The sequence below is a fragment of the Oryza brachyantha genome, chromosome 7, assembly GCF_000231095.2.
Source record: "Oryza brachyantha chromosome 7, ObraRS2, whole genome shotgun sequence".
Taxonomy (NCBI): Eukaryota; Viridiplantae; Streptophyta; class Magnoliopsida; order Poales; family Poaceae; genus Oryza; species Oryza brachyantha.
The window spans coordinates 3,934,342-3,955,787 of NC_023169.2; the positions used below are offsets into that span (position 1 = coordinate 3,934,342).

A 21,446-nucleotide genomic window follows, 5' to 3' on the forward strand; every position below is an offset into this window, starting at 1 on the left:
TATTTTAAAAATATCATTAAGTGAGTAATCCTTAGTTATTTTTTTCTTAAAAAAACATAATACAAATAAAAAGAGGAGGCAAATCAGACCTTTTTCTGGGTGCAAGCAACATGCCACGACCTTTTTCCTCCTCGCATGCTCCCCTGCAACCTGGGCATGGGCTAGGATTCTTACTCCCTGCGCACTCGCACGTGGGCCGTACTCGGTCCATTCATTTCCAGTCGTCCTCGATAGGCGAGATCGGGGTAGCAAAGCCTCGACCCATCCGCTGCCACCGCCCGAAACCTTAACCCTAGCTTGGCCTCAGCTCCCTCCTCTCTCCTTCCGCTGGCGACTGCGGTACGACGTGGCAGCGCCGACGTACGTGCTGCGGCCGGCCGAGCGGCACAGCGGCTCCTTGCAGGCGCACGTGTTCTCTCGAGGGGAGCGCCACCGTCAAGTGGCCTCGTGGCGGCGACCTAGCCGGCGTGCCCCCGTTCACCCTTTCCTCCCTCCCTCTCGACACCGGCTGACGGCGCTCAGCCCAGGTGGCGGCGGGGCGGTGCGACACGACGGCGACCTGGCGGCGACGGCCTCGCCACTCCCTCTCCAACGACAGCCAGTCCTCCCTCCCTACCTTTTTCGGGCCAACGCAGGGCCCACGCGGCATCCACACTGCCACTACCACTAAAGTCTTTTAAGAATGGTATAGATATGTATAGATAGAGCTTATAGTAGTTTACTATTGACACAATAAATAAGAGATATATTTTACTAATATATTTTCAATTATACTTTTCTCTTATTACATATTAACCTATCACATGTATTAGTGGTGGGTCTCATTTTCTTTAATTTTGCATACGGCTGGCTATATTTAGTAGCTCGCCCATTCTCTCTCCTTACTTCTTTTCTCTAACTAGATATACAATCATGTATAACATATTAACATGCTTATAACTAGCACACACATTATTATTATTCTTGCTCTCACTTTCGCTAAAATGGCATATTGTATATATAACATGTATTACTCTCTCTCTCTCTCTACATGTATTGCACCCTGTCTCTCTCACTATCTCTCTCACTCTCGCTCTAGATGTACTTCTCACAAGCTTTACACGTACACACAAGACAAATTAACAAAAGTACTAAATAGACACAAGCAACGAGCATGGGACTCTTCTGTAGCACTATTCAGTCGAGATCGTACAGAAGCTCCAAATTAAGTTGCATGAATAAATTAAATGATAATGACTCACTAGCCAATAACTAATCTCAAGCGTGATGCCAACGATCTATATATGATTAAGACACAAGCCTCCCAACCATATATGCATATGCAATGACTACACACCCCTGCACGTTCTGATGATATATATATGGTTAGCTAACTACACTAAGAGATATATTAATCATATAGAGAAGAAAATAACTGAGTCTCGATGATTTTTTTCCATATATATAAAATGGGCTGAGTCACATGAATTTTAGACAAAAACCAGCACCTACTTCTTTTCCCACTGAGTTGTCCAAACGATAGTTTGTAACTTTTTTGTGTTTCTTTTCTCCTGTACGGGCTTCTTCGGATCATATGAATTTTACAGAAATTTAAGAGGAAATAGTTCAATTCCTTCATTTTTTCTCTGAAAATCCTTTAAATCGAAAAGACCCTAAAAATACAGTGGACACAGCATGTTATTCATACTTTTTTCTTATATTTTTACACGTACACATGCACAAGACAAACAAAAGTACATAGATTCTTAATCAAAATCGAAGCATAATCGATCCAGTTCGTGATCCTCCTAACTATATATTCTCTTATATTGTAGCCAATAAAAAAATGCCGTTTTAAACGTGTTGTAAAAAGGCTTTAGACACCCAACATGTTTTCAATTCCATTTCTCTAATTATATATATGTTTATTAATTATGTGTGTTGATTTTGATCATAATATATTACTTTTGACAAATTTAAATAGAGTGTGGCTATCAAACTCTACCCCACTTATTTGTACGTACCGCCCTTACGTTGACCATCCATCTTATTATTTATAAATTACATACATACATAAGAAAAATATAAGTAACCGAAGAAAACAAACCAATAAAATAATTAACAACCAGATAAATCTTTCTAAACAAAATAAACGGTTTGTCATTGTTATTTTAAAAGTTAATGACGTCAAAACATAAGAAGAGACAAGGTGTCGATGTTAGAAACAAAGAAGATGGTTATAGGTGAGGGGGAAGCACGGGGGTGTGGGAGGGAGAGAGTAGGTCTTGTTACACACTCCACGTGAGACCAACCTCGGCATGAGCCGTCCGGTGCAGCCACCAGTCAAACCACCACCTTAAATCCATCCTCCTCCTCCTCTCCTTCTTCTTCTTCCTCCTCCCAACAATCCATCCCACCTCTAGCAGCAGCAGTACTCGCCATGGCCGCCGGCGACGCGCAGGCGGCGCTGCAGGCGGTGGCGCGGAGCCTCCGGTGGACCTACAGCCTCCTCTGGCACCCCTGCCCCCACCAAGGGTACGTACGTGTATATATGTTATGTTATGTTACCTAACTATGACGGCGGCGGCGACGATAGCGCATGCATGGATGGATGGATGGCCATGGCGGACCGTCGTCGTCGTCGGTCGACGTGCTGATGAGACTGAGATGATGTGTTATTTGTGGTTGCGTCGCGTGGCGTGGGCGCGGCATGCAGGAGCTCGCTGGTGTGGGCGGAGGGGCACTACAACGGCGCCGTCAAGACGCGGAAGACGGTGCAGCCGGCGGCGGCGGCGGAGGAGGAGGAGGACGCCGACCATGCGGCGCGGCACCGGAGCCGGCAGCTGAGGGAGCTCTACGACTGGCTGGCCGGGGAGGCCGCCTCCAGCTCCGACTGCGCTGGCGCCGGCGGTGGTGGTGGGAGTGGACAGGCGGCGGCGAGCCGGCGGCCGAGCGCGGCGCTGTCGCCGGAGGACCTGACGGAGACGGAGTGGTTCTTCCTCATGTCAGCTTCCTATTCGTTTCCTCCCGCCATCGGGTATATATATAATACTAACTAACATATACTCCGTAGTAATTAATACTCTTATCCCTCGTTGAGAATATAACACTGGATTAGACACTTTCTAGTACAACGAATCTAGATTTATAGATTCATTGCACTAGAAAATATCGAATCCGGTACTAGTTAGCTATAGTTAAGGATGAAGCGACATACACAACAGATATACTCCGTAGTAATTAATACTCCCTCCATTTCACAATATAAGTCTTTGTAGAATTGTCTAGATTCATATAGATGCTTATGAATCTAGACGTATATATAAATTATATATATTCATCAATTAATGAATTTAGGCAAGGCTAGAAAGTCTTACAATATGAAACGGAGGTAGTACTCCTTTGGTCTCTCCTCCAAAATATAGCACTGGATTCAATACTTTCTAGTACAACGAATTTGAATTTATAGATTTATATACAAGAAAGTATTGAATCCTGCACTAGTTAGCTATATTTGAGGGTGAAGTGAGTATATATTTTCGCACACATATATTGCTAACCCTCCCTACAAGTGATCGTTAATTAATTGCAAAATGATGAACAATTGCCATTAATTAATTTGGAGTCAGAAACCCTAAACTTTTAAGCACTGCTAGAGAGAGGACAGTGCGTGCTAATATTGTTTAACCTTCAATTCACCGATGACACAGGAACGAAATTAGCATATAGACTCTCAAATCATGGTACCTTACTCTCCGATGTTAATCGGTGTTGATCGGAGTAGGGTTTATTGTGGGGGCACCATTGGTGCGGTTGAACAGTACGAATTCACATTAAATTTGATAAAAAAATTAAATTATTTTAATTTTCATTTGAATTTAGGTTACCCTAGTTTTACCGCTACCACCCCCGCCAGCGACCGTACGATTACCGCACAATCACATAATCTGTAGGTCTGAGTAGTTCTTTTTATTTATGTGAAAGACTCTTTTGAAATAGATGAATAGTAAAACATGTAAAAAACGCAAACAAACATTAGGCATCCATGATTTTCGTATGCATGTACCATAGAATTACAAAACATTTAAAAGATATAGGAATGACCGCTTGACTTGGCCGCGAAAGAACACAGAAATTGAATTAGAGATACAAAATTTTTTCTAGAGGGTGGATCTCTTTTGCTAACATTTCTCTAGCTAAAATCTATATGGATTGTGCTATTCGTAAGGAAGCTCGTAGGATATTGAAAGCTTCAATCTATTGTTTTAAATTACCATATATATATATATATATATAAAATTAGAATTAGAATCCTATACTTTCTTCCAAAGATCCTTTGATTGAGGAAAGGCCTAAGTAGTAATCTTCCCGCACATTTAATTTTAGGCAGGATGATATTATAAAAATGATATAAAATTGAATACGGTATGCAACCCCATCCTGTTACTCGAGATCGGGGTAATATTTTAACCGCTAGAACCGATTTGGAAAAAAAAATTGAAATGAACAATACATATATCATGATTTTTTTATATATTTCTTTGGAGGGGTTTAGATAATAGAGTATAGAGGGGTATATATATACACAGACCACATAATGTTTGATAGTAGAAAGTACATACTCCTTGATTAACACTAAATGACTGTATATCCCGATCGAAAAGCCTAAACAGAAAAACCTAATTAAGGACATGTATTTTGGCTGTATGCATTCTTGTTGGTGCAAAGGCTGTTTCTTACCCATTTTCTAAAAAAAATAAAGAACATGTCTAATGTGAATTTTCAGTCTACTCCTATTTTATGATATTAGTTTTGGTACACCTCCAATCGTCAACGATACGGTACATATCTCTTCGAGGACTGAGAAAATAAAAACTCATTTTGTCTAAAACAATTACATTTATTCAATATTTTTATAATTTGATTCCACTATGATCGAAAATTAATTGTATATTTTTGACTATTTTCTATAACTCTATAATAAGTGATCAAATTGAAACTATAATATTATAAAAATATTCTTAACAAAAAAAATAAAATGCTACAATTATTATAAAAGAAAGTCTAACCAATTCCATGGTCACATGTAGAATATTTGATAGATTCTAGGATGCGACATAAAACCGAATAGAATATAATATTGAAGTAATTAAACAATTAATTACAGTTTTAAAATAATATTTGCTACTCCGATCCCTTCGTTGGAAAATGTAAGGCGCAGTTTGATTTGGCATGGTCTCCAGCATCAAACTGTGACCGTCAATTTCTCCCAAATTATATTACCATCAGTAGTGAAACCGACTATTATACGAGAAAGAACATAAACCTTTACATAACTAAACCTAGGCAAAAAATGTAAAGGTTTTGAAATTTGAAATACTTGTACGTCTTATATTTTCTGATCGACTAAATATAAAATTTTACTTGATATATAAACCCAAATTAAGGTTCCAAATTAAATCTCTGTGTATCCATATCCATCTGATCGATCAGTTTATATCTGATGAAAATATACGTGCATCATTTTAAAATATCGTGCAAAATTCTCTTCTTTGCATTGGACTGCGTACGTGCAATAATAAAGTATAAACTCGACTATGCATGTAACCACCGGGTCTCTATAAGTCTATAAACCTGATATAGTGCTAGATTGACATCGTAATAAAGTATGTGGCTCCATATGGTCTTCTGTCTTCAAATTTTCTGTAAACTGAATTATAAAAATAGTATGTTACGATGTTTCGTTACAACGGTACAGATCTATATAGCTTCCAATTTTCTCTAAATTAGGATTGCTTCAGCGATAAATGGTCATTGCCTTCTTATTCCTTCAGCCCCTCTCTCTCATTTTTCCATAGGGGATACTCGTAAACATTCCTAAAAGCCCTTCATGGTTACAATTCTAACGTTGAATTTAGCTATTGCATTTTTTTTGTCTACAAGCTGAAGAACACACGTGGTGAGCAATTTTTTTTTTGAGAAAATAGATGGTGTCTTTACCATACTTAAAAATGTATCGAGAAGTACGACTAACCATATTGGAAAGGAACAAAATAATTGGTATGTTATATTACCAAGTTTAGTTCTCGTACTATAATTTTGTTAATTGTATTTTTTTCCAAAAACAATCTGGTTTTGTTTGAAAGGGACAAAACCTTAGTTGCAACATTTTAGTAGATGAAAAATGGTACCTAATTAAAACCTTAACAGCATACACAAACGGTGTTCAGCATCCAGTACAAGACAGAGAGAGAGAGAGAGAGAGAGCTTGTTTCTACATGCAATGGAGCCTTTGCCTTTGTCCATGCATCTTATCTTTCTTTCCACACATATGTACTTTTCAGAATGTCACATGACAATGAGGAGAAATTGTTAAGTTGCCCATGTGTGTGCTGTACATGTTTTCAGGTTACCTGGAAGGGCATTTGCAAGGAGAGGGCATGTATGGCTCACTGGAGCAAATGAAGTTGACAGCAAAGTATTTCTAAGAGCAATTCTTGCCAAGGTTCAGAGTGATCACCTTCTCTTACCTATTTTTCCCCTCTGAATCCAACATTACTTTGCAGTTTGAACACTGTAGTCTGTCAAGGAATGACCATAATCAGACCAGAAAAAAATGACATGATATAATGTACTTTTGGAGCCAGCATGAATATGTAAAGCATTTGTTCACCTTTTTTCCTGGTCATATGGGACACTAATTATTCTTTTTATTGTTTTTTTCTGATGCGGTGCATAACAAAAAAACCAAATTGATGAATGGCAGAGTGCTGGTATCCAGGTATTTGCCTCTAAAAGTAGCTGTTTTTTAGCTATGAAATTTTGTGGCTTTTGTGCATCTTTGGATGCAGTGGCCAGGGTAGTTGTTCCATTTATCTTTCTCTGCAAAAAAAGTTGTTCCATTCTAAAAAATCTATGAATTTCAGACTGTAAATTTCAACTAACGTCCTTGCATTGTACATTTCAACCATATTCATTGCAGACAGTTGTGTGCATTCCTGTTGTCGACGGTGTACTGGAAATAGGAACTACAGAAAAGGTGAATTCATACATACTTTATAACAAGTTACAGAGTAGCTAATGTGAATATATGCTTATAAAAAATCCCGATAAATATTATTTGACTATGAAACAAATAATAATCCTATAAAGTCTCACTGAACAATTTGAAACGTAATCAAAATGTATTTTCAAGGTGGAAGAAGATATAGGCCTGGTTCAGTATGCAAGGAGCATCTTCATGGAGCAACATGGCATCCACATGAAGCCTACCCTCTCAGAGCATTCAACATCCAACCCAGTCACACACATTCATCAGCACCCAGTCCAGGTGCAGATGCAAACAGGTATCAGCCAGACAAATTTGGATTCAGATGGGCTCAATCCAGAAGAGGAGAATGATGAGACAGAAGAGGAGGGCATGTCAGGTTCAGACACAAACACTGACACTGCAAGGGATAATCCTGGCCTGCAGCAAGAGCCACTGAACATGGTGAGCTATGATCAGACAATTCCAAACAATGCTGCTTCCAGTGAACTGATGCAGTGTGAGATGTCAGAGCTTGTAAGAGATGGATGCTCAAACAATTTAGACGAAGAAATCCAAATGCTGATGGACTACCAAAACAGCAATGGCCAGTTCAGTTTGCAAGGGCCAGATGATCCCTGTCACTCTTGGCATTTCATCTGTGAAGAGTTGCAAAACAATTGCCAGCCAGGTAATACACATTTCAGGATATAACACTTCAAACATAATCTGTTTCCAAAATATAATTTTACTCAATTCTACATTTCTTCTCCATATATCTGAGATCTGTCTCCATTTCCCCTTGTGCCACACAGCTTCTGAAGATCAAGTGTCATCACCTGAAAACTGCCACTACCCGAAAACGCTCCTGACGATCCTGCAGCACAACGCGCAGCGACAATCGGAGCTAAAAACCAGCAGCTACCTGCCAGTTTCAGAGCAATCATCGTTCTCAAGATGGAGTCCTGAAGGGATTGCTGATAACCATGTCATGATCAGTCGTCAAGGAGCCACACAGAGGATGCTGAAGTGCATCCTGATGATGATTGTTCCCGGCAGTCACTACAGTTACAGCAGGGAAGCACAGACGCCTGAATCAAGGGGCGGGAAAGGCGCAGGTGGATCGAGGAAAGCTGGTGCCATCCAAGGTGATTTCAGTGCCAGCCATGTGTTGAAAGAGAGGAAAAGAAGAGAGAAGCTCAACGAGAAGTTCTTGATCCTGCGATCTCTGGTACCTTTCATGACAAAGGTAATTAAGTACTCTATTTTAATAGGATCCTCCAACCATGTTAGCCTGAATCTGGTGTTTCACTACTTCGGAATGCACAAATGTCTTTAAGAGGCGACCAATTTATTTTGAAAAATTCAGAACGACGAAAATTGAATATTGAACCTCTTTTTTATTGATATAATATTTTTGAAATTAAAAAATAGTAAATTACGCTCACGGTACGCAAACTTGTGTGGTGGGTGCAAATAGATATAACAACTTCTAAATTGCTCACTTTGATTTTAGAAAAACTTGGTTAGCTGGTGCGAATCGGACCAAAATGATCCACACCAGCAAAATTTATCTAATATAGCGCACATTAATGAAATAGCAGCATACACGTACGACTGTGATTTGGACATGTTATTCAAATCCAAATAAAAAGAAAAGTTAATCTCGATATATGTCGTGTAATGTTTATTGATATGTTATAATATTTATCATGAAAAATTATTTTAATTTTCATGTTCACGTTCAGACACTCTGAAAGTGTATTATTATGATCAGGCGTTTATAATCTATATATTGAAAAATAATTAATTATAATAAATATATTTTTAGTATAAAATTTGTTGTTTAACAATAATTATATATTATTATGTATCATATTAGATCAATTTTGCTTGTGTGGATTATTTTGGCTCAAGTTTGCACGAATTAGACAAGTTATTGTATCGGAATAAGCTATTTACAGGTTATTATATCTATTTGCACTCACCATACATATTTGTGTACCGTAAACGTAATTTACTCTTAAAAATAAACTTTGGCCAGAAGTGAACCTGTGCGGGACCCGCTGGCCAATTTTTTTAAAAAAATTCAGTCCAAAATGAATTGTGCACACTGCCTGAATCTTTTCGTGAAACCTTTGCTGCCCTGAATTATGTCAGCAAAGATTCCACGAAAAATGAAATGTTTCAGAAATTAAATGGCAGCTGAAAGAAAGAATTAATGTGTTTTTGGTCGTGTGCAGATGGACAAGACGTCAATACTCGGTGACACGATCGAGTACGTGAAGCAGCTAAAGAATCGCATACAGGACCTCGAGTCGTCACTGCCCGGCCGGATCACTTCAACCACGACGACCACCACCGCCGCCACGGCGGCCGGGAGGCGCAGGAAGAGAGCCGCCGCCGCCGCCGTCGAACGGAGCAGCAGCAGCTGCAACGCCGGCGCCGTCGAAGGAGAAACGACGGAGGTGCAGGTGTCCATCATCGAGAGCGACGCGCTGGTGGAGCTCCGGTGCGGGTGCCACGGCGGCCGGTCGAGCGGCGGCGGCGTGCTGGTCCGGGTGATGCAGGCGCTGCAGGGCCTCCATGTGGAGGTCACCGCCGTCCAGGCGTCGTGCGGCGGTGGCGGCGCCGACGACGGCGTGCTGGTCGCCGAGCTGCGCGGCAAGGTCAAGGACGACGACGGCGGCGACGACGACGACGACGACGTGGCTGGTGGGAGCCGGAGGAGGAGGAGGAGGAGCAGCATCGCTCAGGTGAAGAGGGCCATCCATCTCGTCCTCTCGTCGTCCTCCTCCTCCTCACCCTAGATGCCTACCCCATCAACGTGCCTCCACGCATACTTGCGTCATGGGCGGAGCTAGAAAATTATCTTACTTTGATCTTGCTTAAATTTTTAGTATCTTTTTTATTATCTAAATAATGTAATTATGGGTTTCACCAGAGCTCGTTGGGTTCACCTGATCTCGATAAAATACTCTATAGCTCTGTCCCTGCCTTGTATATGCAGAGATTACCATATATTTAATAATATACATGGTAAAATTAGAACTTGTTATATGAGCCTTCGCAACGCCATGACCTGGGTGGGGCCTGGGACTTGGGTATGTTCCTACTTGAATATACGTGTGCCATATATACGTACAAACCATATATTGATATTTTATACAGTGATTATATGTACGTACTTTGTTTCTGTTTTATACTATAGGATTTTTTTCCTATTATCTAAATTTATTAATCCAGAAATTTATTCATGGATTAATGTACTATGTCATTAGCAACAAAAAAAAATATGGATGAGATTAGAAAATATTATAAGGTGAAATGCAGATAATATAATTGCAATCATATTTATGCATGCACTGTGCACCTGACCATATGTGCTGCGTGCATTCTGATTGCAAATATTGTCAAACCAGCGAGCTAGACCAGTTATAGTGTTACGCTTTCAGGTTAATTAGATTAGATTAGATTAATTAAAAACATTAACAATCGTGGCAATGCTGTAATAGTGCATATTGGCAACGGTTAGATCAGCGAAGAAAAACCTGCAATTAATAATGCACGCAACAATAATATATAATCCGGAGACTTCTGATGAGTTGCCTTCGATCCATCGTGCATATGTTGCACAATCCATATGGTCCCTCAGTAGCATCAGACTATCATGACCATGATATGAAATTTTAATCGAAACCCCAGGTATGAAAGTGAATGTTATCGAATGCAAATACAAAGCGAATAAAATTTGGAATGAATACTTTAACAAATATTTATCACCATATAAAAACCGGTCGCGATGAACCCTTCAAACCACATAAAGTTCTTGTATATGAAAAAATAAATTAAGTTGTATACATTTTAGCAACAACAAGTATGGGAATATCGTGTGTGTGAATCAACCACATTAATAAGAAATAAGAAAGAAGAGGTAAATTTTACGAAACTACAAATACTTTGATAAAATTATCGTAAAACTATAAATTTAGCATTAAATTTAGAGAATTACTATACCATAGACGACGGGATACGTGGCGATGACGCTCACCATACCGACCAAGGTGGCCATGCCGTGCGTTGTTGACGATGACATCAAGGTGGCCGTGCCATGTCACCATAAGGTCAACGACCGTGGCGACCTTAATTACAAGCTCACGATGTCGGCGGTGACGACAACAGTGGTGCTCGACGGCAACGATTACGTACGGCGATAACAGCGGCTGCGACGGCGACGGCAACGACCGCAACAACGATGAAGATTCGCTACCGGTGATATGATACTGTTCATGATGCCACTAGTACTAGATATAATATTATTCAGATATTATACATGGTATATGTAAGGTACCATGTTACTTAGAAAGTATCATGTTACTTGAGCATGCTACTTGAAGTATCATACACGATACATGATACATGAGAGGTACCATGTTATCTGGACATTGTACCATGTCTAATATATTTGAGGTAACATGTTACTTGCGAAGTACTATGTTACCTAGATAAGATGACATGCAAGTTTTATCCCGTTGTCTTAACGGTACACCGTACCATAGTAGCCCCCTTAAATTTATCAAAAAATTAGAGATTTAAAGCCTTGTATCACAAAATTATAAATTCAATGATGAAGCTATAAAAAACATGTTTTAGAGTTACACTATCATCTTTGAAAAGTTAAAAAATTGTAGTTTTGGGATACAATGGTTTAAATATATATGTAGTTTTATAAAAAAAGGTTGGATATGTAGTTTTGTGATAGTTTGATCAAACTATATGTAGTCTTATGAAATTTACTCTAATAAATAACTAGTCATGTAAAGTGATACTAGATCATATTTAAGAATTTGTATTACAGATAATGCCATCATAAATAACATCACTCTTTAGATTTCACTACATGGATTTTGTTTTATTTTTTGCAAATGATTTTTAAATTTGGAATTTAAAAATTATTATATTGTGTCCATCTTAAAGTCACATACTAGTATTTTATAATTTAGTTCTAAAATAAAATAAGAATAAAACACATTTGCATTATTGTAGTTTCTTAGGTTTACCACGTTTTTATGACAATAAAGTTGGGCCAGATGTATATGTCTGGCTAAAGTACAAGGTACCATGGGATAGGTTTTTGCCCCTAAAACTATATATCCAGATAGTTTTCGACCTAATTTGGTTACCGCAAAATACAAGCCTTGACATACCTATTTGCGACAAAAGTATCTGAAACTATATAAAAATAATCCATATGACACTGTCCATTTCAAAAAGTTAACCAAATCCTAGAAACTATCGTACTCCCTCCGTTAAATATTATAAGACTTTCTAGATTACCTGAATTCATCCGTGTATCAAAATATATATATATATATATATATATATATATATATATATATATATATATATATATATATATATATATTGTATATGTGTTTAGATTCATTGGCATATAACTAAATCTAGACAAAGTTAAAAAGTATTATAATATAGAACCAATGGAATAATTGATTTCATCCCATGGCATGATGGAAATCACCTTGTACGTAGCCTAACCGTGATGGGATGAGATCCAACATGCTACTGCACAGTGACGTGAATTTAATATATCTCACGACCATTGGATCAAAATAGATGGATGAGATTCAGTACTACAGTATTTTGCTACAGTACTGAACAAGGTTTATAAGTACTGTTGCTACAGTACTTTGACACTGTTTAAAGTATTAGATCGCTCTTACACTCGTATGAACAATGTCCCTCTGCAGTAATGCAGAGTAACCGGACCCAACCGTGATCGATATGCACCTTGAGCCACCAAGCTAGTTAGCTAGGTTTTGTTCTATTTCAACTTGGTTTTTCAAGCAGAAAAAAAGAGGGTGACGGAGAGGGAATATGTCGTTTAAAAATTTGAGCCCCGGTTCGATTATTAATTAGATAAATCAGAAATGTTTTGAGGCTGAGATGGATTGATTTGATTATTTGAATTCAGTATGAGTTCAAGGCCATGTTCTGAGGCTCTGACCATGCTAATATTGAAGTAATAAATATGATGTACTCAATTTGGAGTTTAAATTTTAGTTTGTTGAGATTCTAAAAAAATCCATAATTCAGAACAAGATATATAAAGATAATAACTATTAAGTTGTTTCCATACTTAAGTGTTAGTTAGTGCATATTAATTTAATTAAACTTTACAAACTAATATCACGTTGTACCGAAGCCATACTTTTATTTTAAACTAACCAGTTAATTTGGTCCCATCTAAATGGACGGCCCGATTTATTTATGTGATTAGCATGGCAATATTCTCATTAATGTATAATTAACTAACTGTTACAAATATTTTTTTTAGAAAACTAGTGAAATCTCCATGCGTTTCAACAATTCAAACTTCAAATGTGCTTGACATCTTGAATCATAATGGCATCAAAATTTTAAACATGCCACAGCTATGCAACATTAATTGGGGTGTTGGGAGCATTTGAATATAGGAAGCACCTAGGTTTGATGGACAATGAGAATCGGGTCAGTGATGACATGCTGGTACGCAGGAGATTCACTATTATCACCATTACTTTCGTTTACAGTGGTGTGCATAAGAATCTTCAGCGACTAATGCTAAGTTGCCCTATTGTTATGTCGGCTTTCTGGACCCGCCATCGGGCTAGCTAGAAAGTATGTTGTGTGCACCACGATTAGAATCATTAGCTCTACATACTAAATGAGTTTATTTGCGAGATTTTTGTCGAAGGACAGCATGAACCATAGTATATATGTACAAACTCATTTGACCAACATAAAGGGATCACATAGTGCAGCCTTTCTTTCATGGCAATAAGGTATCTGGGGCATCTTTGGCCATTGCTAGCCCACTGTTTTCTGCAATGGAGCATCTTTTGTCCTTCCTCACTTTGTACCCACATTATCACCACTCTTAATTCCTAAGCAGACCCAAAAGCACACATCTCCCAATGAACAGCCCAAGATGTGCATGCCCTTTTCAAACTTATGGAAAACATATGATGATGCATGTAGGGCTAGCTCGATTGTCCTCTCTGACCTAGCAAGTGTGATGTGATGTGATTATGCTCTCCTCCATGGGGCTAAGCTAGCTAGGATTGTACTTTTAAACCCTAATTGTTATTTTTCTGTGGTGTACATTGCTTTGGCACTATGTGCATGCATTAGATCTCATTAAACCAATTCCATCATATATTTTTTTTTTGTAATCTCTGTTGGCGCCAACCGTTCCAACTTAATTGATTCTGTATATCAATTCTGAGGCTGTACCCTATCCAATTGTCAAATTTAATTAAACAATTAATTAATTAGCACAAAGTCAGTGGCTCAACTGGGGAGTTAATTGCAGTTAGTAGCTGGATGGATCCCCACATGGTTAAGTCTCGTCGGTATGTAGCCTGGCCGCTACCGGTTTTCCAAAAGGGACACCGGCCGCTTGTGCAGCTAGGGTTTCTTTTGGACAAAAAGTAGGATTAGTACATTGCAATTGTCCCTTAAATTGATCGATGAAAGTTCCTACGAATCATACATGTCTGTCCAAACAAGCCTTTTGATCGGGACTTCTGCGAGAATTTCAAAAGAAAAGTTATGTATGGATGCTTATGTTATGTTATGGCCAAGTTACAGGGGATTATGGGCTACGTTAGTGGTGGAACCAAGAAACTTTTAGATCCTAATTAAAACCTACGGTTGTATTTGGCTGCTACCTAGGCTATATATAACTTGCTGCGAAAACTAATTTTCATCGGCAGCTCGATCAATCGTAACCGTTACTTTTTTTAAAAAGAAAGATATGGCTTATAGCTAGGTTTTATTTGAACACGTATGATTAATACATTAAAGAAATGGTTATGAAAGTTGATATGAATCATTTGTTTTCATGTTTATGAAAACAAGTCGTTCAATCTTGAATGTTGTGATAAGTTCAACATAAATAAATATATGATCGAATGTCTATATAAAGTTACGAGATTAAGGTATAACACCCTAATCTTTTCACTTCTGCTTATGCTTATAGCCAGATTTTGAGTTTTCAACTTTAAATTTGAAATTAATTTTGGTTTTTTTCATCGTAGTTTATTTTTAAACCTAGATCACTAAGAACACATATATGAAACTTTATTTTAAAAAAATTCTTCATTTACAAATATATCATTTGTCTTTTTACATGAAAAAACGAAACAATATGACCCCTAGCCCCTAGGTGATTCTCAGTTAGTAGCGGAACAAACAAACTTTTAGATTTGTGTTGAAACCTGTGCAAATCTACCTATATCTTCTTTCATTGTCCTGATGATAGCTTGTGGCTACCTAGGCTATCTATAACCTCGACAAACTAGCTATGATCTCTACCAGCCTCATTTTTTGTTTTTCTTATGTTTATAAGCTAAAATTTAAATTTTCAACCTTAAATTTAGAGTATATTTTGATGTTTGTTTTTTTTCTATCATACTACTACTGATTTCACTGATAATGAAACAAAGAAAGAGTGCTTATTAATTATTATGCATAAGTATCTATGTAACGATGGACTTTTTAAGGTACACCACCATTAATTATTATAGACCGTCCATTTGGGAATGATCTAAGGGCTATCAATATTCATCTTACCTACTTCATCGGGAGTAAGCTGGCATTAATTTCTTAACGTTTTCAAAGTCTATTGATAATATCATCGTGTGTGTGATATTCCTGAGAGTTTATTCGGATTTCAGAACCTGTATTGACTAGGCGCTAAAATATGGGGATTTCGGCCCTAATTAATTAATCAAACCCATGATCTGTCAAAAAGCTGCGATCGATCTAACTTGAGCTTAACTCGATCGATCGTGCCTACACGATCGATATGATGAGCAAGAGCTAGCTAGCTAGATCTTCTCGATCTCCACATTATCTATGATCACCTGTTTGTTTTTCGACAATAGTTAAATTTAATCTAAATTATCTACCAGGTTATATATAGATTAATTAATTAGTTGTTAGTTTTCTTTTTTGAATTAAATCTCTCATGCATATATATATATGTTTGGAAATTAGGATACGAGCAAAATCAATCTGCATATATATTGTGTCGCGTGCTCGTGGGCTCGTGGCTTCCAGAAGGAATTAATTTAATTAATTTTGTGTCGGTTCAGGTGTTCCAGCACGCAACGCAAGGGTAGCTGTGATGTTAATTCCCTTGGGAAATTAAGGGGAAAAATATGCTATTTTTGCTGCTGCTTGCAGCGTCTAAGCACAGTCATCCTTAGCGTTGACTCGCATCGCTTTCATTTGTTTTTGGACAATATAAGGCCAAATCTTTCAGTCAAAATTAACCGTGCAATACTTTGTGATTTCGACAAGAATTTAGTGACAGGAAGTATAAACTTCTTGGATGTTTGATTTGAAATTTAGAGGCACGACTACAATACTTTGAATTTTTAGTTCAAATTGAATTTATTCCAGATTTGAGCTGTGAAAGTTTCAAATTTTAAGTTGAAACTTTCAAATATTGCATTGAAAGTCTCAAATTTTGACTTTGAACTTTCAAATTTGGCATTGAATGTTTCACATTCTGATTTAAAAGTTTTAAGTTTTGATTATTTTTTTTATTTTTGGTTGAAATATATATATATATATATATATATATATATATATATATATATATATATATATATGTTTTAGGATAAAGTTTGAGTTAAACTATAATTGAATAATTCAAATTTGAAACAACAAATCTGAACCATTTATCGGAAATTAGCGTGTCGATTATTTTTCAATGATGCGTGAACTTTGACCGCATGAATGTATACACCAAAGAAGTTAACGAAGCTAGCTAACCCACTCACGCGAATTAGCACAAAATTTCAACTTCTCGTACTAAATATCTCCGAGTTTTGTCTTATGACCTACATGCATGCGTTCTGGTTTATATTTCAATCCATCCTTAATTAGGTTGCGTTCGTTCGTGGGTGGAGGGGGTGAAAACTCTATCGATATATATGTTTTTTAAAGTTTGAAATAATTAATACGCAATTAAAAAACTTATAGACATACATACCAGGCATTTTCTTCGTTGGTTTTGAAAGGATTAAAAACGATTTGCTTTTATATAATTCAATTTCAATTCCAAGCTATACATAATTGTGAATTTAACATTGAACTCGGTATAAAAATCAAAGCGCAAATATTCTACTTTTACTTTTTTTATGTACATCTGGCCTAAACTATGACCAATATATATAGCTCAAATTTGAACTAAAAATGTTGCTATATTTTAGGATCGAGTAGTAACGTTAAATTATCAGTTATTCCTAAATTATGTTAGCCATATATATGGACTTCTATATATATTGCTATTTAGAATAATTGTACTCCAAATTTAAGATATTTCACTATTTTATTTGGTGTGGGACCATTTGTTTTTGGCCTTGTTAAAACAAGTATAGTTTTCACCTTCTACATCAATTAAGGACGTACATAATAATATTTTTGGACACTTACAAAACCAGAGTTAAATTCTGGTAGCTCGAGTGATGCACCCATGGTTTCATCTACTTTTTTAATCAAGATAACAGAATTTAAATTTCTACCACTATGTACCTTTGAAAAGGCTGTGCTATACAAATCTTCTCTCAACTACAAAGTCATTACAGTTAGTTTAAAGTTCAAACCATAAACAAATAAAGGCAAAGAAACATTAATAATAAGGTTAACATATAGAGTGATCAACTTCATCGATCAATATCAAAGTATATATCGGTTCTATATTAGTGGTGTTTGGAAGTAGCCAAGTAGGGTGTGTATATACATTCATGGAGATGAATAAACACATGCTACTTCCGTCCCTCTGTCCCTAAATGTTTGACGTCATTAACTTTTTTATAAACGTTTGACTATTCGTCTTATTTAAAATATGTAAAGCTATATATATATGCATAAAAGTATATTTAATAATAAATAAAATGATATAAAAATAATTAATAATTATGTAATTTTTTAATAAAACGAATAGTCAAGCGTGTATAAAAAAATCAATGACGTCAAATATTCAGAGGAGGAGGGAGTATGTATATTATTATAAGTAAATGTACTATGTTTTTTTAAAAAAAATGGAAATGATGTTAAGGAAAGAGAAGAAGAAAAAGAAATATCACGCCGTGCTCTCTTGTACGTGCGACTAATCCCATGAGACCCACTTAGCTTTCCTATCATTAACCCCACCATTATTAGCACATTTCGCCGCATAAGCAGCTGCTAATAAAGTTGCCTCTCAGCCGCACGCTGCACCACACCATGCATGCATGCAACCATATGCATTTAAATAATTACTCACATGGATTATTATTAATATCCTCCTCTAACCAAAGTGAGATCAAAGCAAAGCAAGTATACACAGTTTTGATCGACAAGACAAGCCGCCTGCAAAAGACAAACTAGTTTCTCTGAGAGCATATATAACGGCTCATCTAAATTTATGTATCCATATCTTTATTTGGATGATCATTTAAAATGATTTCATCCTTCATGTCTTTTTTACTATGCATGACATCTTCTATATCTTTTTGGAGGATGGAGCGATAACATCTAAATATGACTTTTCTCTTTTATAATATGGATGACATCAAAAAATAGAAGATGGGATAAATGCTTTACTAAACCTCAACTTTTACTCATCATCCTCTATCTTCAGAATAAAAGATGAGAAAAATGATCTACTAGGATGCTATTACAAATTGATATATACGAACTTTATATGTTTAGAAAATTTATATATACGAACTTTTTATAGTATAAACATTGTTTCGCCTTTATACATGGAAAGTTTATATATAGAAAATTTATACATCAAAACAAAATTCACATATAAAATATCTTGTAAGAAAATATTTACTTGAAAAATATCATATTAGAAAGTTGTATGCAGAAAGATTATAAACAAATATATAAAATTATTAATATACAGAAAATTTGTACATATAAAATGTCGCACAGGTTAATGGTTGCGGGATTCAACTGTTAGATTTTTTGCTTTGAAAGGGCTGGTTAGGGTATCAAGGTGTTACTCCATACCACATTGCTTTATCCACAGATGCTATTCCAAAAACAACTGGTATGTTGTAAAGTTATATATGTGTGTGCATATATATATACAAACAAAATTTGAAATGTAGTACCTCCGTTTCATACTCAAAGTCTTTCTTTAAATTCATTTATTGATAAATACATATAATTTATATATATGTCTAGATTCATTAGCATTCATATGAATCTAGGCAACACTAGAAAGTACTTGCATTGCGAAACGAAGGGAGAGTTATTTTGGTCATATATTTATATACTATTCTAAAATAAGCTAACGGTGATGATAATGAATCTGTCAATTATTTCAAAATAGTCTTATATATTGGTTCTATTTTTCATCTCTACGAATAAGTTCCAAACATTATTGGCATGCATATAATTCATATTTCTTCATAACAAAGCACGTGTATTTAGCTACTACGTAAAAATTTATCTAATATGAGTTTGCTTTTCATAGAGAAAAATGACAAGACGGAAACTTGTTTACATTTTGAGATTAATCAATACCTATATAAGCTACGCAAAGTCCACCTCTTTAAATTCTCATCAGCTGCTTCTCAGAATCACGAGCTTCCCAGACATGATCTAAAGTTTGTAACAGACCACTTCACTGACTTTATGCCTAAAATTAATGCCCCTTAATTGTGTTGGGTATCTTTGATTGTTTTGTTGTCCACTTGATAAGCTAACCCATATAAATACATCCAAACCACACCCACACAAAGAGCCCAACCAACTCACAAGAGCTTGCTAACTAACAAAGCATCTTGAATTCCTCTTGACCAAGTAGTTTAGTATAGTAGCTAATTAGTGCTCTAATTTTGAACACGACATAACACACACGCCATGACAACGTCACTGTCCTTGGCGCCCAAACCCGCCGTCGCCGCCGCCATCCCGAGGCTTGCGCCACCGTCGACCATCGAAATGGCGCCCTCGCTGCCGCCGCCGCTTGTCAGTGTCAACAGGAACATGGGGGCGAAGCACAAGGCCGTGGTTGTGATGGGCGCGACGGGGACGGGGAAGACGCGCCTCGCCGTGGACCTCGCGCTGCGGTTCGGCGGCGAGGTGATCAACTCCGACAAGATGCAGGTGTACCGGGGGCTCGACGTGGCGACCAACAAGGTCACCGCCGAGGAGTGCGCCGGCGTGCCTCACCACCTGATCGGGGTGGCGCACCCGGACGAGGAGTTCACGGCGGAGGACTTCCGGCGGGAGGCGTCGCGCGCCGCGGGCGCGGTCGCCGCGCGCGGCAGGCTGCCCATCATCGCGGGGGGCTCCAACTCGTACATCGAGGAGCTCGTCGACGGCGACCGCCGCGCGTTCCGGGAGCGGTACGACTGCTTCTTCCTGTGGGTGGACGTCCAGCTCCCCGTGCTGCACGGCTTCGTCGGCCGCCGCGTCGACGAGATGTGCGGCCGCGGCCTCGTCGGCGAGGTCGCCGCCGTGTTCGACCCGGACCGCACCGACTACTCCCGCGGCATCTGGCGCGCCATCGGCGTCCCGGAGCTCGACGCGTACCTCCGGTGCTGCCCCTCCGCCGGCGAGGAAGAACGCTCCCGGCTCCTGGCCATCGCCATCGAGGAGATCAAGGCGAACACGCGCCGGCTCTCGTGCCGGCAGCGCGCCAAGATCCAGAGGCTGGACCGCCTGTGGCGAGTCCGCCGCGTGGACGCCACCGAGGCCCTCCGGCGACGCGGCGTCGCCTCCGACGAGGCGTGGGAGAGGCACGTCGCCGCGCCGAGCATTGACGCCGTACGATCGTTCCTTCACGGCGGCGACTTCGCCGCCGCCGAAACCACGGCGGCGCCGCCGCAGCCGTTGCTCCCCATGTTCGCTCTCGCCGCGGCCGGCGCCGGCGTCTAAGGCTCTCCCTCTCCTCGCTCAAAATGACAGTCAAAAACCTGCAAAGATGGAGGAGCTTAATAAGTGAAGTGAAGGTAATTAGGAGATGTTGACCATGCCATACAAATGGAGGAAAAAGGGCAGCCCATGGAGTGTACTATAGGTGACATGAGAGTGACCCTTGTGATTAGGGATGGACACCGGTCGATCCACGGGAACTTCTTAAACCCACGTACTCTGGTTCAACTAAATGATTTAGGTTTTTCGGTTAGATTTTTTCTTCTTAAAAAATAAAATCTAGTTCAGTTAGCTGAACTAGAATCATCTAAAAATATCCGCGGTTCGGCATGCTTCGACCACTACATTGGATTGCAGGAAATTTTACGTTGTTTTTTACTTTACAAATTACAAATTAGCATGGGATCTTTACAAAGTTCCCACGATCTCATATGTAGAGGCGAGGTCTAATTAAGAGGGTTTGATCAATGTACTGTATCTCTGTCACTTC

The 21,446-nt window shown here is 38.4% G+C and overlaps 2 protein-coding genes across 2 annotated transcripts; both read left to right on the plus strand.

Moving 5' to 3' along the window:
- The first annotated feature begins 2,397 nt into the window (after positions 1–2,397).
- On the plus strand, positions 2,398–10,012 carry LOC102700541 (basic helix-loop-helix protein A). The gene is made up of 8 exons (XM_015839077.2): positions 2,398–2,514; positions 2,696–3,016; positions 6,388–6,484; positions 6,746–6,760; positions 6,962–7,018; positions 7,175–7,697; positions 7,822–8,255; positions 9,250–10,012. Exons 1-8 carry the CDS (start codon positions 2,420–2,422, stop codon positions 9,814–9,816), a joined length of 2,109 nt encoding a protein of 702 aa, XP_015694563.2. The 5' UTR covers positions 2,398–2,419; the 3' UTR covers positions 9,817–10,012.
- Positions 10,013–19,939: 9,927 nt separating this feature from the next.
- Positions 19,940–20,959, plus strand: LOC102700816 (adenylate isopentenyltransferase 5, chloroplastic). Its single transcript, XM_040526466.1, has one exon. It carries the CDS (start codon positions 19,940–19,942, stop codon positions 20,957–20,959), a length of 1,020 nt encoding a protein of 339 aa, XP_040382400.1.
- The last annotated feature ends 487 nt before the right edge of the window (positions 20,960–21,446 follow it).

What these genes read in the sequence shown, in the direction of transcription:
- LOC102700541 (XM_015839077.2), top strand. Translation starts at nt 2,420, where the DNA reads ATGGCCGCCGGCGACGCGCAGGCGGCGCTGCAGGCGGTGGCGCGGAGC. An exon ending in CACCCCTGCCCCCACCAAGG is followed by an intron (nt 2,515 to 2,695) that starts GTACGTACGTGT and finishes CGCGGCATGCAG; the next exon opens with GAGCTCGCTGGTGTGGGCGG. An exon ending in GCAAAACAATTGCCAGCCAG is followed by an intron (nt 7,698 to 7,821) that starts GTAATACACATT and finishes TGTGCCACACAG; the next exon opens with CTTCTGAAGATCAAGTGTCA.
- LOC102700816 (XM_040526466.1), top strand. Translation starts at nt 19,940, where the DNA reads ATGACAACGTCACTGTCCTTGGCGCCCAAACCCGCCGTCGCCGCCGCC.